This window comes from Martes martes (assembly GCF_963455335.1).
Source record: "Martes martes genome assembly, chromosome: 14".
Taxonomy (NCBI): Eukaryota; Metazoa; Chordata; class Mammalia; order Carnivora; family Mustelidae; genus Martes; species Martes martes.
The window spans coordinates 40,021,954-40,039,936 of record NC_137902.1 but is presented as its reverse complement, the minus strand read 5'-3'; the positions used below and the strand labels follow the sequence as shown (position 1 = coordinate 40,039,936).

General features: G+C 51.9%; 1 protein-coding gene across 1 annotated transcript in view; it reads right to left on the bottom strand.

The window, feature by feature from the left end:
• Positions 1-16,237, bottom strand: part of DRGX (dorsal root ganglia homeobox) — a gene marked incomplete at both ends in the record, with an annotated part of 29,101 nt that extends 12,864 nt beyond the window's left edge. The window contains 5 exons of the mRNA XM_080823532.1: positions 7,640-7,752; positions 7,835-8,013; positions 10,914-11,015; positions 11,950-12,047; positions 16,204-16,237. Of these exons, the coding sequence (XP_080679658.1) occupies positions 7,640-7,752; positions 7,835-8,013; positions 10,914-11,015; positions 11,950-12,047; positions 16,204-16,237 (526 nt within the window). The remainder of the gene's footprint in view (positions 1-7,639; positions 7,753-7,834; positions 8,014-10,913; positions 11,016-11,949; positions 12,048-16,203) is intronic.
• Between the last annotated feature and the right edge of the window lie 1,746 nt (positions 16,238-17,983).

The following is a 17,983-nucleotide window of genomic DNA, read 5'->3' as shown; positions in this document are numbered from 1 at the left end:
CAAAAAAGTCCAGCCTAAATAGTAATGTTTCAGGATGCCTGCTTAGGTGGTTGGCAAAAGTCAGCACAGTGCTCTCATTTGGGGGAGGAAAATGGGTCCAGGATTGGAGAGCTTCTAGGGTGCAGGCAAAGTCCCGGAGGGTCCTTACATAGGTGCTTAAAATAGGTCACTAAACTCTAGCTGCATGTTTTATGAATTTTTCTCATGAATATTATATTTCATAATAAAACAAATTTTAATGTTTTTTTATTGCCACAACCCAAAGGAAAAAGAGATTAAGGAGGAATAGTGGGGAGATGCTGGAGAGGGAAGAGACGGCCTCCAGCCCAGAGTTTAGCCTTGGTGGACAGATGTATATGGGGCCATAAAGTCCCTGCAGTCCCAGAATCCAGACACTTTGTCTTGGCTTGAGCCCAAGGCCAAAGCCAGTGTGAGGCAGGGAAGGCACATTCTTGACTAATGAAGGTGCCTTGCTCTCTGGAAGGATATGGCCAGACCCTGTCCCCCACAGCGGACACCCTGCCCCTCGCCTTCCCCTGTTCCTCGTACACACAATGCGGGACCAGAACTGCTACTCCAACTGCTAGCAGCTTCTGAGTGCCCGCCTCATGCCAACACGGAGCAAGTCCCTGGCACATAACAGCTCCTGAATCCTCCCAGCCTGCGAGGCCTGAACGCAGCAGCTCCAGCGGGGAGGTGGGAGCCGGGCTGTCTGCCTCCAGCCCCTCCAGCATGGGACGTCAGGGGCCGCCTCAGCTTCCCAGGAGGGGATGGGATGGCAGGGTAAGAAGAGGTCAGACCTCATTCCCTTGCTCTGCTGCTATGCCCACCCCTCAGGTCTCACTCTAAGGACCAAGGGCCCGCCTTGCCCTCAGGCTTCCCCACCCTCCCACCCGCCCCTCCAATTTCAGAAAAGTTGGGCAGGATGCCCCCATCCAGTGCAGGAGAGTGACTGTGAGCCCCAAGCATGAGCACAGCCTGAGTTATGAAAGCTCTCCGCTGGCGGCTGTAATTAGCTTCCACCGCACACCCGCTCTCCCGATCACAGGTTAGAGGGAGCCCGACTAAGTGCACCAGGGAGAGGGGGCCTCCGTGGACTGTGGCTCGCCTGCCCCCATCACACTCCTCGTGTGGCCAGCACTTCCCCAGAACAAACCCAAGCGCCTCCCTCAGCCATTAATAACCTCCTCTGCATTAATGAATTGTGAACACAAGCCTGGCCATTAAGACAGAGCAGGAAAATTCTTTGTGTTGCAAAGGCTTTTTCTCTGGACACCCATTACTGTGATGCAAACCCTCCCTGCATGGGGTAGGGAGGGTCCTGCTGCCTTTTTATTCCAGTGTGTCCGTGGAAACTCAATAAGGAAACACACGAACGAATGGCACGCTTGGCTACGAGGGGTCCTCTCTGACCATCCCGAAGTACAAAATGCATCACCGCCCCCTGAATCCCCAGGGAAGGAATGGGTGCCCTGCCCAGGGAAATCCTACCAGGGACAGGAAGGAACCCCCTCATCATGGCCAAATCTGGAATGACAAAGGGTGCAAGGGAAAGATAAGTAACAGCTTCCGTAAAGGTCAGGGAGATGGGGGACATCTGGGAGATGCGAACGTGTCACGGGCTCCTTTAAAGGTGAGTGGGACCCAGGGACTTGGAAACAGGAAAGAAGGGATCTGGTTCATGACGACGGTATTTACTGAGCGCCTCTCACATGCCACACACCATTCCAAGAGCCTCAGATGTCCTAGCTCCTCTGCCCCTCATCCAGTTCTCTGACTTCAGTCTTGTTACGATCAAGATCCGAGAGAGAGACCCCCAGTGCTGTACTCAAGACTTACACTGCCTGAGAACGGAAGGATGAGGGTTCACACCAGCCGGGCCACCCCAGAGCCCTTGCCTGAGGCCACTGTGCTGGTCAGCTGCTTGATAATTAAAGGATAATTAAAGGAGGAAACCCCCCACAAGTGCCTGGTTTTCAATTACGTCGCTCTGTCCCCAGTGGGCAGTTTCCGGGCCTGCCCCGCTCCCTGATGGGCACAGCCCCCTGCGTGTTTGGGAGCCTGCCCGGCAACCTGGAGGCTAGTCAGCCACACATCCACTTACGGACGCTCTGCTTGATCCGCCACCCCAGAGGGGCCATGACCTCCCACCCTTCGAGGGCGGCGCCCCCACCTCCCATTCTTAACCGGCTCCCTAGTGCCTGAGCAGTCCTGCTGACCTCTCCAGACACAGCCCTCCGTGCGCACGGCACCTCACGCGCTCCCAACACTGAGCCTGCTGAACGAGCACCCCCAGGACCCCAGCCCTGGACCTGGCTGGCAGCAGAGGCCATCCCCCACCCAACACAGGATGACTGCTCTGGAAGGTCTCTGCCCTCTCCCAGGCCTGAAGCAGAAACACCAAGTCGAGCTTCAGTGCCGTGGCTGTTCCGAGCTGTGTGGATCGTCCACATATTGGGGTAATTTTCAACCTCATCTTGGTTTCCCTGGCTCTCTACGTGCTTCCAAAACCCAGACCCCTGCTTTCAACAGGCATCTCCAAGGAATGACAACTAGTCCTTCTAATTTTCTAAGAAAACCATATTTCAGGGTTTTCTGCTACTGACTTCTCAGTCTGTGGCCAAAGCTCAGCAAAGTGGCTGAGAGACCAGCTCCCCCTCCTCTTTTCTGGGCCACTTCACCCCCCATAATCCATAGACGAAGAAGCAGTCTACAACCACTGGCATGTTCTGGGCCAAAGCCACAGAGCTTCTAGGGCCCAGCCTGTCCTCCCCACTCCCGCTGGGGACCGGGCTGGGTGTTACCACACAGCTCTGCGTTCCGGGATCCCAGCACTGCAGGGGCCCCAGGAGCTCATTCCCTGTACAACTGACGTCCCTGCATGCCCTTTTCCTTCCCCTAGTGCAGCCTGCTCAAGGAGCTGACAGCCAGTATCCAAGAGCACTCCTGTTCTCAGAGCACATCCCAAGTCAAAGAATTTCCAGGCAAAGGAATAGCCATAAAGCTACGTTCAAGGACAAAGAGCCCTCAAGGGCCACTACTTAGAGGAACTGAGCAAACTGTACCTTAGCAGCCCCCAAGATCTCCCACAAACACCCCTGGAGCGGGGTGCTTAACATTTCCCAGGCAAGGACTCCGCATCTGTCACAACAATGCCTGGAACCAAAAGACCAGGACCCCAGCTCAGAGTCCTTGGCCTTCTCAGCTTGTTAGCCCTGGGAGCAGTGGCTGAGGTGCTCCATATGCCCCGTGGGAGAACCGATCGTGCCCTGGAGCACTGGGAGCCCTGCCTGCTCTTCTCGCTCTGGCCAGCTGTTGGCTGTGGCACACGGCAGCTTGGGCTTAGGTCCTCGGGCCCTGGTCTGGGGAGGGGGCAACCTGGCGCTGTCTAGGGTTGGGCCACCTCAGTGGCCTACCCAGGATACTTATGTCTTCAGCCCAGGGCCATACGACCCCACTAGGACCACAGAGCCTAGGGAAGGAGACACGAGCACTGGTTTGAGTCTGGGAGCTGACACTGAGTTTGATTTTTTTCTTCTGGATTATTTGCCCATTGCCATGGCCCTGGAGAAGTGGGCTGGAATCTCCGGGCTAGAAGAGATGGTGGTGTTCAGCTCACAGTGGTCCTGGTCTCTGATAGTCTTAGGTGAGTCTAGACCCCTCACCAGGGCTCACACCCAGCAGACTCATAGCTGTCCTCTCTTGTGGGGAAAAAAGGAGAGTAGGGGTCCAAGGCCCTACCAAGAACAGGTGTCCATGCAGAGGAAAGCATGACTACATGGTGTCTGGAGGAAAGAGCACCTCAGGACCCTGTGGAGGGCAGCCCAGATCCTGAAGGGGACAACTAGCTGAGTAAGTCATGTGTGAGCAGCTGACTTCCCCTTCAAGCTTCAGTTTCTCATTTGTGACCAGAGGGATGGGCCTAGAAGCCCAGACAGGTGACTTCAAGCACCAACAGACATGAAGGTCCTCCCACTTACGTGAGGCCTGTCCCAATGTTGGCCAGTGCCCCCCTGGGAAGCCAGGCTCAGGCCATCAGCTCCGCCAGCATCGCTTACCCAGTCACCTGTGGGGATTCACAAAGGTAAGGGAGGCGAGGTCACGGCCCAGAAGTCCCTGCACTGAGCCAGGCAATAGGAAATGGGGCTGTTCCCCTCTGAGGCCGATGGACTTAATTTCTGCAGCCTGGGGGAGCCTGGGAAGAAAAGGTGGGTTGCAAAAGACAAAAAGCTGTCCCATCCTGGGATGCCTGGGTGGCTCAGTGGGTTAAAGCCTCTGCCTTTGGCTCAGGTCATGATCTCAGGATCCTGGGATTGAGCCCCACATCGGGCTCTCTGCTCAGCAGGGAGCCTGCTTCCTCCTCTCTGTCTGCCTCTCTGCCTACTTGTGATCTCTGTCAAATAAATGAATAAAATCTTTAAAAAAAAAAAAAAAAGAATGTTTAAAAAAAAAAAAGCTGTCCCATCCCTAAACCATTTAACAAATGTTCCACAGAACAGTCAGATGTTGAACCCCACGGTATCTAGAAACTGACTCGTGGGCAGACACATATGATGCAGGTCCCGAGCCCCAAGCACACCCCCAGGGAAAGCTGAGCCCACCTGGACTGGAGCCGGGCATGCTGACTCCGAGACTTCCAGCTCAGAACACCTGGCTCCCAGAAGTGCCACCAGATGGGGTTAGGCCCCTTCAGAAGGCATAGATGCCCCCACCAAAAACACTGTTTTCTCAGAGCAGAATGGCCGGCCATGGACTGCTCTGACCAACTGTGTGCCGGCGTGGCCTGAAGACAGAGAGACCACATTTCAAAGATGGGACCATCTCAAATGAAAAGCCAGCTTCCCAGCTTCTCCAGAAATCTCAGCAGTGCTGGCAATGCTGCGTCCGCACACCCGTTTGGCCACCATCAGCCAGCCTGAGCAGCCGCTGACCCCTGAGTGCGCGAATCCTGGTGTCCAGCCCCACTGTCTCTGACAGTGGAGAAATGGGTCCTTTCCCCGTGTCTTTCTCAAAAATCTCAGAATAACAGACAGACCAAGAGGGCTCTGTACCTCAAGAGAGGGGAACAATAGCTCATTAGTATATGGTGACGTGAAGACAGTGCCAACACCCAGTCACCTCACTCGCTGTCTGCCCGACATCTGAGCATGCCACCCGCCCCAGCACGTGACCGCAGTCAGGAAGACTTCCCATAGCATACACAGGCTGCCCGAGCTAGTGCCACCACAACGCACAAGGACACACCCGAGTTTGGTGAGCACACTGCGATTTCTGTCACAGCCACGAGCCCTCGCTCACCCCAAGCTCCACCTCCTCGACCCCCACAGCAAGGGCAGCATCGAAGGAAAGCCTGTTTCTAATGAGGCAGACACAGGACAGGCCCAGGGGTCACAGTCCAGCTGGAAAAGTCTAGGCAAGCGCTGGAGGGGAGTACACACCAGGGACAGATGAAGAGGGGTGACACATTTACCTTTACTGGCCCCTGCCACCAGCCCCTGCCTCTGTCCTGGGTCATAACTCAGAAGACACAAGACTCTGCTCCGTCTCGCTCTCGCCACCGCCCGGGGCCTCCCAGCTGCAGGCGCTGTGCCCTCCCTGCTCAGTCACCTGCCCCCTCACCCTTTGTCGAGCCACTGCAGGCCTCCTCTGGGGCCCCAGCTTGACTGGCCAGAGAGCCCGGCCACAGGTGGCCACGGCAGGGACACAGGAATCACGTACAACCCATGAGGCTGGCGTGGGGGCAAACAAGGACATTTCTAAAAGAGATGGTAGCTCTCAGGAACCGAGCTGGCCCCCACCACAGCAGAGGATTGAGACACGGAATTGCTCCTCTGCCCAGATTGGTTCCTTAAATGATACCGAAGTCCCAATGATAATCTCTTTCCAGAAGCCTCTTTCAGTTGGGACTCCACCTCTGTTGTTCCCCATCAGCCTACTGTGTCCTGTGAATGTGTTCCAAGGCCACTCTTGGCGGGGGGTGGGGCGTGGCTGTACTTGGCCCCTGGAGCACCCAGGCCTGGAGCTGAAGGAAGCATGAGGAAGGGCCTGGGCTCAGAGATGGACAGAAGTGAGCCTCATCCACTCATGCCAGCTGTCTAAGGGAGGGGACTTGCCCAGCTACCTGGACAGCTCATAAGTGTTCTGGGCCTTGGGGCACCTGGGTGGCTCAGTGGGTTAAGCCTCTGCCTTTGGCTCAGGTCATGATCTCAGGGTCCTGGGATCCAGCCCCACATCGGGCTCTCTGCTCGGTGGGGAGCCTGCTTCCCCCTCTCTCTCTGCCTGCCTCTCTGCCTACTTGTGGTTTCTGTCTGTCAAATACATAAACAAAATCTTTAAAAAAAAAAAAAAAAAAAAGAAGTGTTCTGGGCCTCAAGGCCCCACCTCCTACAGGGGAAAATCCAACCCCAGGAGCACGGCTTCCAGAGCCTTCAAGAGTTGTCCCCTGCCGAGCATCTCCACCTTATCTCTGGGCACACTCCCATGGACACCCACCATACCAGCCAATCTCCAGACAAACCTGGTTCTCCTGGAACCCTGCATGTGCTGCTCTCTAGGCCTAAAATGCCCTTCTCTCCCTTCTGGACGCTCCCCAGGGAAGCTACTTCATGCCCTAATTCAGCCTCCAGAAGCCACATTTGTGCTGTGGATTGCCTGTGTGTGTGTGTGTGTGTGTGTGTCTGTCTGTCTGTCTGTCTGTCTGACTTACCAGCTAGAGGGGTACCCTCAAGGGCAGGAGACCCCAGATCCTAATGCAGAACAAGCAGGGGACCCTCTAGGAGGGGCCTCTCCCACTGCCTATTATCAGGCAAAAGCCTACAGCCTACACCTGTGCCTTGCCTCCCAGACCCCGTGGGACAGACAGGCCCTAATAAGCACAGCACTGCCCCTCAATGGCCCAGACACCATGTGGACACCAGCCCCGCTCCTGGCCAGCACAGCTGCCTGGCCTCATCCCAGAAGGAGTAAGTTCAAGGCCAGGAATGCAGAGACAGTGGATGGGCACATTCATCCAGCGGGGAAAGCCCCAGAAGTCCCCAGGGAGTTCCTCCTGGGCCTGACCAAACATCCCTAATGGTTTGCATCCTTCAGACAACAACAGCGATTAAGAAGAGCACAAACCCTGGAAAATCACCAGTCCTAGCCCTTCAGACCTCTGAGGTCAGGAGTCCCCAGGGAGGCAGGTGGGCACTCTGCACAGATGGAGAGGGTCCTTGTAAGCTGGGACAACCGCCCGTCAAGGCCTCTCCCACGAGGCCTCACCTAAAACCGTTGCCAATGAGAAGAAGACACCTGTGAAGGCAGAGTGGTCCCTCGTGGCACAACCACTTCTGAGAAGCCCTTGGCCGGTGCGGTGACACCTACAATCTTAGGCCATGTAGAAGTCAAACAGGACAGCATGTGGGGGAACTGAGACTGTTCACGCCCCTGGCTGCAACCAACAGAGGGGGAGAAGGAGCAACACGCCCCTGGCTGCAACCAACAGAGGGGGAGAAGGAGCAACACCGCCCAAGGTACAAGGATGGGCGGAACTGAGAAACCAGGACTGCCAGACCATCTCCGCGACACCTTAGGGAGAGTGCCGCGCCCGAGAAACCCCAGCCCCACCCCCACCCCACCAGCCAGCAGAAGCAAAACGTACCTTTCAGGGAGGCAACGTGGGACAGGGCCTGGGCATAGGTGGCCGTGTTCAGGAGGGTCCCCGGCAAGCAAGAGGGGAAGAAAGGTCCCGTGGGACCCACAGTTCTCCCAAGGCTGCTGGAGGACAAAATCACACTGAGTTCCCGATCCTGTGTAGCCGCCAAGCCTCCAGACCCCGGGGGCTCGCCCGCCTCACCTCTGCTGGGCTTCCAGGGCCTCCTTCTTGCTCCGGGCCTGGTCCCCCGGGGGCGGGGAGTTGATGTTTCTCACGGGCGGCGGCGTCACCTCTGCCATGGGCTCCTTGGCTCCTGGCTCTTGGTCGGAAGCCCCTCTCTCCGTTTTCCTCCATTTGGCCCTTCGGTTCTGGAACCAAACCTGAGTCCCCCCATGGACATGTACATCCCAGAGAGGCAGAAAATCAGACAGGAGCAAAAAACCCAAACGCCTGGGTTCCGTCCCCCGTGCTCACGGCTCACCTTGCAGCAGCTGCATGGGGGACCACCAGCCTCCTCTCTTCAAAAGATCCCCCAAAACAGTGCCCTCTGGACTGCAGCTTCAGACCCAAAGATGGGTCAGAAGATCAGTGTAGAAGGCATGACAGGCATTTTTTTTATTAAATAAACGTTAAATCATAGAAAGTATCCAAATGTATCGCCCACAGTAAAGGTACAAGTGTGGAAATTTTTGACGTATCCAAGTGCATTTATTTGGTGTGAAACGTATTTGCTATGGTTGGAGGGAGGCGGACTCATCATCGCAGCAGTTTGTAAAACACTGTCCTGGGGTTTCCTCATCAAAAATACTCATTCCCTCTTCCCGCAGATTTGCCTTAGCCGGGGAATGTGTCTGGCCTGAGACCCATGATATCGTCTCTGACACGTCATGAAGCTCATGATTGGCAGCCCAGCGCACCCATGAGACATGACGCCTCTGGAGTCAGCATGGCCTGGTTTAGAATCCACCCCGACCCTATAAAGCAGGTGGGTCTATCCCTGCTTTACAGATGAGACTGCTAAGCACAGACAGGTTAATTAACCGGCCCAAGGTCATTCAGGGGGTAAGTGGCAGACCCACAATTTGAAGACCAGTGGCCTGGCTAGGAACCAAATCCAAACTCCTTGGGAGTAATAACGATGGCCACCCCCAAGCACTGTCAGCACAGAGACACACGAAGAACGCAGAGCACTGTCACCCGACACACAGCCATCAGTCCCTTGGTCAACATTAAACGGCTTTATCCCTGCCATCCTCAGGTTAGGAGGACGCTTACGATTCACCTGCCCTAAGTGCCTTCTTAGAGCCTGGTGTGGACTTCCTCAAGCCTTGGCAATCAGGACGGCATCTGCGCCGAAGGACACCTTCATGACAGCCGCACAACGAGGCCCAAGGTGCTCCCAGAGGTCAGTGAAATCCTGCTGCTCTTTACCCAGCAGAACCCCATCCCTCCTCTCCTGGGAGATAATTCTTGGCTTTCAAAAAAGGCTGGGCTAGATTGCCTCCCACTCCCCTCGGGGTAGCTTCTCCTCCTCCTGCCTCACATTGGCCCAGGAGAGAGCCTGGGTGCCAGGGCTGAGCCCTCCACCATCCCACCCGCTTCCGAATTTTCATTCTCCTTTAACTGGGTTTCTTTCTTTTTTAATCTAGTTGGCTTTTAATTGCACATATCAGCAACCATTGAATAATGATTTTATCTATATTCTAAATTTAGGGCAGTTAAATGCAAAGCAAAATGCAGACACTTTCTTGTGTCTTAATTGAATGAAGGTCACAGCTATAACAACATTTAATTGAGCTATTTTTCATTATCATATTTTAATGACTTTGCACTGACAGTTCGCCTGCTTCTGAGGAAAGAGCATGATGGAGTCGTTTATTTCCCTATTTAGTTATTGTTTGACAACATCAGCTTCGATTAAGACCCTGCTTTATAGAACATTAATCATATTTGAATGAGCAAGGGGTATAAATGTAAACACATCTCCCTTCCCGCCACCAAAGCCCGCGTCCCCGCACGGAGGCTCACTAAACAAATGCTTCACAGCCATTGTCTGTTTGCATAATAGCCAACAACAGCCTGAACAACAATTCCCAGACTTAATTGTTACCACCCCTATCTCACCCTTGCACCTTTCAGGGAGAAGTTATGATCTTCCACTTCTGAATGCTCAATAATTGTGTCATTTATCTCAATTTGCAGTTCGGTCTTTAGGCAGCTATTGGCAAGCTGGCATTAAAAAAAGAAGGGATAGACAGCATCCTGGCCAAAGGAGATTTTCATTTCCAAATAATAATCAGTTTAATTTGCCCGCATATGACCAATGATTCATGTTCAGATTTAATAATCAGGATCACATAATCTGATTATAGGGGAAATAATTTGTTTACAACCCCCAATTTACTGCTCAGAATTCCATTATCTCTCTTCAGCCATTGGTTTTTAAGAGATACTAACATGACCCAGGGGAACCGAAAGCAAACTATTATATTTCCTACAATTAGATCTTTGCATAGTCTTAACCCCAAGCCCCTACATAAAAAACAACAGAAACAGCATGGAGGAAACCCCATAAATAAAATGAATATATAATTGTGCTCAAAGAATGGCTCTCCCGGAGAGGCGGCGCTGTGAATCTGTTCCTCCCACACTCAGGCACATCTGCTGGGCTCGACGGGTTTGTGCACTTAAACGTAATCACCGTGTGGCTTCTAAAAAGAACTCCTGCTTAGAGACGGTCACCGCGGGCCAGGCTCGGCTCGGAGGCAGCCCTCTCGCCGCTGCCCTTTAAAGATTTTTAAATTGCACACGTTCTTCTGATCCACTTCACTGAAAGAGTCCGCGTCCAGGGGAAAAGTTGGACATGATGCAATTTCTGGAAAGCAGATCTTACCCTGTTCCCATCTGAAAACACAGTTCTCTGCAATTGACCGGCCTTACCCCAGAGCGGTCAGAGCTGCTTTGAGAATAGCATCTCAGCTCTTTTTTTTTTTTTTTTCCAAAGCAAGGAAATGGATGTGCATTGATGTAATTTAGTACCTTAGAGACGCGGACAAATTAGTGTAGAACATTATCACTAGTTAATTATGAATGACCGATTAATCAACCTAATCTAATATTCCACATTATGTTGATGTTATTAAAGTGCATCATGAAAATGACAGATAGTCTTCATTTGCTTTCTTTGGCCAAATGTGCACTCTGCAGTCATGATGTCAAAAAAAAAAAAAGTTTGCCAGTTTTAATATTAGAGAGTTAAATAATTAAAAAGAAGGTTTACCTGCACTCTGGCTTCTGTGAGGTTTATTTTCATGGCGAGCTCTTCTCTGGTGAAGACATCAGGGTAGTGTGTTTGGGCAAAGACTGCCTCAAGAGCTTCCAGCTAGTAAAAGGGAAAAATATTTACTGGTGAGAGGCTGCGGTGAGGTAAGAGGAAGCAGATGCCTATTTCGAATTTGCGATGAGCAAGAGTTGAGGAAGTAGCTTCACAGATCAAATGGGGAAGGAAGAGGAAGAAGAGAGCTCTTTGAGAAGATCCCACGGAATTCAAATTCTAACCACAGATGACTTAGATGCTAAGACTCGCTAACGCCATCGGTACCCAGACATCCATCGACATCGACATCGCTGCTCCCCCGAGAAATAAGAATAAGAAGAGAAGCACAAATATTTATGTGCTTTTGCATTTAAATAGATTCCTAGGAATCAAAGCCTCTAAGGGTAGCCTTATGAGACAGAGCAATCCACACAGCTTTCCCCAGAGGATGTAGGAGAACAGAAACAACTTGCAGACGCCCTCACTGTGTCAGTCCCGCAGAAACTACCAAGAGGTATTTGGGCCACCTTCGTGACTCCTCTAGTTTGCACAGACCTCAGGGAAAGAGCCCAGGTCCAGGAAACACAGTAGGAGGGTCCCCCTTATAGCCCTTCCATTTATGGATGGCAATACCTTCTACAAGTCAGTCAGTTTCTTGGGCACACGTCTTCCCATTTATCTACTGGGATTAAGAATGTCCTGCCTGCATTTCCCAAGGTTCAGATGATATTGCTGGTGTGGAAATGTTCCCCCAAACTACCAACCCTAGGCAAATGTGAGGGATCACTACTGCCCCTTCCCTTCCTATCTGGGATCAGAAGGTCCAAGTCATCTGCCCTCTCCCCAAACAGATTTCTTAACACATAAAGTGTGCAAGAAAACGGAAAGATCCAGTTTCCATAGTTGGCTTTATTTTAAAAGACAAAGAAGAGTTGCTCAAACTCTGCTATTTTGGGAGGCGGGACGGAGCTGGCTCTCAGAAAGGAAGTGCTGTCATTACCTGCTGAAGAGTAAACGTCGTCCGGTTCCGGCGCTGTTTTCTGCGCAGAAACCCATCATCGAAATCTCCTGGAGAGTGGTTGCCAAAGGGTGCAGTGCCTACTGGGAGTAAACTGAGTCAGCCTGACCAGAGGGCCTCCCTGGCCTCACACCGACCCTGGACACAGACGTTCTTGGGAAGCACCTCCAGGGAGAGTCCTGTCTGTCCCAGAGCATCTTCCTCTGCTGCAGTCCTGGGGGCCCCTCCTTTTCCACTCTCTCATGCTCTCTCTCCCCCAGTAACTTTTGACTTTAGGCCCAACTATGCTTATTTTGTAGGGCAGGTGGCAACCTTCTCCCCCAAGAAGGCCAAATCTGCTTCTTGTGAAATTCTGGGCTCTGGGCCAGGAAACATCGCTGGCTTGGGTCAGTGCGTTCCCCTGTCCTTTGACTTCCAGCTGCACCTGCGTCCAGTGTGCCTTGATCCCATCCCCTGTCTCGGATGCTTTCATAGAAACCTCCACATCTCCTGTTTGCTCACCTGTTCGTTTGCTTTCCCTTGTTTCTATAAACAACAAAGCTGAACGGCTGGGGGAGGGGGAGGAAGGAAAATGCCAAGAGCTTTCACTGTACATGTCTCCTAGAACTTCAGGACACAAGGAGGTAAGAAGTTTATAAATGAATATTAATTACTGTTGGTCACAGCTCATCAGCACCATAGTGGATCTGTTATATAGATGTCAATTAACAAGAGGTCTGCACCAAGAAGCTAGTGTCCTGAATTCCAAGCAGACTTAGGCAGGGCCACTCTCAAAGGGCACCCCACCCTCTCTGGCCAGGCTCATAAAGGACCCACTGCTCTTGTTTCCCTGAAAAGAAAGGCATCCTTTCCACCGTCCTCCCCAGCAGCCTCCAAACCTCCTATAAAGCCAGAACAGAGTTTGGCCCCAAATGTGCGTTCAGGTCGTTTTCCGAATACGCACCGTTTACTCGACAGTGTGCAATGGCTTCTTAGAAAAACAAATGAGCAAGTTCCCATTAACCAGTGAATTCTGTACCTGCCATGGGCTCTGGTCTCAGAAGGACTGTAGGTTCGGCATTAGGACCTGGCAAGCCACACAGGCAAACTCCCTCAGAAAGACCTCAGTCCCAAAGAAGCAGAGTCCTCTGGGTTTTTAAAAATTCTGTCTACGAAGGGGATCCCTCCTGCTTATTATTCTGCTCTCCCCTGCCCCATCTTTTGCCACAATACCCCAGTCTCTCCTGAAGCCTTACCCTCCAGCTTCTTGTCCAAATTGCACTCTTCTTCAAAACCCTAGTTACAAAGATTTCTCTCCAGCTCGTTGGCAACTTCAAAGGGATAGCCTCAAAGCAGCCTTATTTCCATTATTGTGCAGGAAACCAAACTGTCTCCCTTTGATTGGTGAGGATGGAATGCAGATTCTGAGGTGCTCCAAACATTATATCTGCCTCAGCCTTCTAACTTACACCTGCTGGTCTGAAATTTTTCTACAATGTGTGGATATAATATCTGTAATTGAAACACTGTGAGCCAAACTGAATCCTAAAAAAGGCTGATGGGCCATCAAATTAATAAGACCAAACAGAAAAGAGAAAAAAAACATGAGAAGAGGCTTTTTACTTAAAAATAAGTAGAAATTTTTAAAAACGAAATAAAAAAATAAGTAGAAATGTTGATAGTATGAAAATGTTAAACCCTGCCAATAATTAAACAAAACAGAACAATGAACTATTATTTTCAACATTTTAACCAAAAAATAAATAAATAAATAAGGTCCATAATGATACCTGATACAGTTAAGAGTGTAAGAAAAATGTGTGTGTCCATTAGCCTTTTGTAGGCACATTAATGGGTGCAGCCTTATTAGAGGGTAATTTGACAATATTCATCAAAGATTTAAGTGCACATATACATATTTAATCTATGAATTAGATAAAGTGTGCTGAAATAGAAAAAAAGAACATTCCTGGCAACATGATAATAAGAAGAAAAAAACTGGAAACAGCCGAAGTTCCCACCAGTACAACATATAATGGAATATTACACAACTGTTTAAAAGAAATCAGTAGATCTGTGTATATATATTGACATGGAATAATTTCCAAAACCTATGTTACAAAGTAAAAAAAGCAAAGTCCTAAAGGACATGGCAGTATGATCTCAGCAGAAAAAAGGCAAAATATATAGAAAGAAAAAGTATGTTTTTCTTGAAGGAATCACAAGAAACCAGCAATAGGGAGTATCTTTAGAAAAAAAGGGGGGAAATTAGGAGGATTTCACTTTTCAATGTGTAGGTCTCTGTTCTATTTGAATTTCCTAAGCAGGTATTGGTAGTACTTTTTAATTCAATATTAGTAAAATTATCTGAGAAGTGAGATGATGAACCATGCTTTGCTTTCTTCTTTATACCTCTCTAGATTAATAACGAATAAAAATTTAAAAGCTCCTGGGCTGAGGGAGATGTCATATTCCAAAGGGCTGTTCTGAGCCTTTCCATGTACAGCAGACCACCTCCTCCTCGGCACCACTAAACTGATACAAAACAACAACAACAAAAAAAAAAACACCCTTTTCTGCAAGACTAGCTCAGAAACACATTTGCAGAGGGATAAAAAAGGCTCTTAAAGATCCATATCCTTTTCTTCTGGTCCTAGCGCTCAGAATCAGCACTGAGTGGGGAACGTGCCTGGGGCGTGGGAAGGAAAGGTGGGCTTCCAACAGCTCAGTGCCCTGGGACCATGATCAGCCAAGCCAGGACTCATCCTAAGTGACTTCTGCAAACCCACCCTGCAGACAGGCTTTTCCCCTAAGTTATCTAAGCAGCCCACCACCTGCTAAATACTCACATCTTGGCCTCACCCCAGCCCTTTAACCTAAAGAGTGGACTATGTCGTACCCATTAGTCCAAACCCCGGGTTCAGAAGCACAGAGATGGTGTGTCCTCCACACATGCAAAGGTCCCTCCGGGCCTGGGGTGTACTCAGGACATGCGCCTCATAAAACGATGCAGCATGGGTCCTTGGAGATTAAAGGAGGTGAAGTGCAGGCAAATATCTGGTCTTGCCTTCTTTGGAATGCTGACTGAGCTAGTAGGGCTTAAACACAGATCCTCAGCCTCCTTTGGAAAATTCTACTGAACTCTTAAAAGCTTCCATGGTTAAGACAAAAACAAACTTCCTGAGATCCCTGGGCATGCTGGCCAGCCAAGGCTCAGCGACTACTCCTGGCAAATGGAGACAAGGTGGGCAGGGCCTCACCGCCTTTGCCCCCCGCATGCCTCCCTCAATTTCCTGGCCTCCCAAATTCTCCCACCCCACAAATAAATCAAAGGAGTAGGTTATCAAAGCCGAGTCCTGGTATGGCTCCCAGGTATAAAAGTTCTAATATCCCATTGCTGAGATGCCTGTTCTGAGGAAGATACTGTTAAAAGTCCGGAAGGTGTGGTTTTGCATTTGTCTGATGCCCATGCAGGGGGTCCCTCCAGGTCCTGGGGGGGGGGCACCAGAGAGCAAAGCTGTCCCCTTCTCACAAACCTACTCCCACCTAACAATCCAGTGCCAACACCACATGAGGGATCTTGAGGCAAAAATGCCTTCTAAGAACTGGGGACCCTCAAAGTCTCAAACCCTGGCCATGGGGCTTCCCCTGGGAGTGGGGAGTGGCTGGCCACTGGGCTCAAGAAACCCAGTGAGTCACAGGGGAGGAGCCAGGCCAGGGCACTTGGGGTGGTGGTGGGCAGGGCCACCTAGTTCCAGAGGGCAGTGGTGGCCCAGAACTGATGTTAAAGCTTTCCTGAGCAGGACAGCTCTGTCCTCCAAGCCAGAGCAGCTTAGCCATGGGTCCTTCATAGCTCATGGTCGGTGACAGGACGGTGAGGCCCAACTCCCTAGTCCACCTTGGCTTTTCGGGATGTTTGCAAAACACCGTGAAAGATTGATGCGGCCCCCAGGGCGGGGGAGACCCGATTAGAGGCGTGACACCAGCATCTGTGCTGGGAGGACCCGGCAGGTCCCTGCTGTGAAAATAGCCTGGGGCCAACCGGCCCGGGCGGGGAGGGAGGTGGGAGGCAGGTGGCGACAGGGCGGAAGGCTGGAGTGGGATGTAGGAAGGAGGCCACGGGCACCCGTCCACTGCCTGGCGGCTGCGACCCTCGCGGAGCGGGAACCCAACCATCCACCCGCCACGCAGCCGCCCGGGAGCTTTCTGGCCAGCGCCGGTCGGTTCGGAGCGGCCCCAGGCGCGGCGCTTACTCACCCTCTAGCTGCGGCGGACAGTGGAAATAAAACATCGCCGACGGCCGGGTCAGCTGGACGGCGGGGCCTGGGGAGGGTGCCCGCTGGACCGACAAGGCGCGCGTAGCTCCGGCCTGGCTGCAAAGCAAACAGCGATAGAGTCTAAGTCTCCCTCTGCCCGCGCCCCAGACTGGCCCTAGTGAGCACTGGGCGCCCTCCTCCCGGAAGCCCTCCCCACCCCCATGCCTTAAATCCACTGTGGGGACTGGAGGCGACAGGGCAACGCCGTCTCAAGCCCGGTCCCCGTGGGACAGCCCTTCGGTTCGGGTCCACCTCCCAGATAGCGATGCCCCCACCTTGGCCCCAAAACCAAACCCGGGCAATCTGGCTCCCGGCTCTCTGGCATCCCCGCCGCAAGCCCGGCACCCAGGCCGCCGCAGCAGGGTCCAGCGAGCGCGCCAGGCCATCTGTGCGAGCGGCAGCCTGGGGCCGGGAAGGCAGCGCAGCCCGAAGGCCGGGCGCGCGGGGCCGGGTGAGTGGGTCGGGAGCCGCGCGTACCTCGGCGGGCTGCGGACGAGGAAGGCCGAAGCGTGACCGCCTCCGGTCCTCACGCCGGGATCGGCTGGAAGCGGGCGGGGCTCGGCGCGGCTGGCGCCCGCAGGACCAGAAAGTGACTCGGGAAGTGGCCAGATGTCTTGCTGTCTGTCTACAGCGCGCGCCGCCGCTCAGCACTCGCCTTTATAATCTCACGCATAATTGGCCTTAATCTGATTATTTCCAGCGCTGTCTACAGCGAGTAACTTGGATAGGTCTATTGGGCCTTACAAATGGCCCACGTGGTGTAAAAAAAAAAATCCATCATTTCTCAGCAAACATCAGAAATGTTTTTCTTCTTTTAAAAGAGGATAGAAACAACCACCATTGCCACCACCCCAAAAAAGGCGTTATTTTTTCAACACGCCACCCACACCCACCCCTCGTCCCATATGACTCAAACCTTCTCTCTCCGTGAAAGCTTGGATTTGGGCTCACCCTTGTCAGAGGCCCCGCGTCTCCCGGGCTGCGAATTGACAAAGCGCTGCTAATTGTAGCCAGCGGATGGGTTTTTGGGGGGACTCTTTGCACACGGCTTCCCTTTCCAGGCGACTGTACAAAAGGAAAGTTTGATTTTGTTCTCAGCAAGGGGTCCCTGAATTTATGTTCGTTTCTCAATGCAAATGATATGCGGTGGGACCCTTCGCAATTACTTTTAAAATGCATCCGAGGCAGACACTCAGCGGAGAGAGACCGCCCTTCCCTCTGCCTGGGTGAAAATTAAACTCTAAAGTACCGGGCTGAAATTTTCAAGTCAGGGGCGCGGGATTGGATCAAATCACATAAACTGCAAAAAAAAGCAAGTCTAATGGCGCATAATTGGTTCTGTAATAGCATTACACCAGGATAATAGCCCGTTACGGCCCCCTGCACTATTAAGTGCTTCCCTGGCGGAAAGCCTTTATGATATTAAAGGGGGAATATAATGATATTTTGGTTATTAAATGCGTGTAATTAATTTATGCACCACTGAAAATAAAGTTGGTATTATGACCCACTCAAGATGCATCAGAAGATGCAAGTCAGACAACTGTTGATAAGTTCTGGTGTCTGTGTTCCGTCTAGACTGCTGATTTTATTTTGGGACGATGGCTTCTTGGACAGACTGCATAAATTGAATATTTTATAAACATTCTAATGCTGCGTTCGGGAGCCCTGGCGAGGCGGTGGGTCGGGTCCCTGCACCGCCTGAGATCCAGCCTTGATCT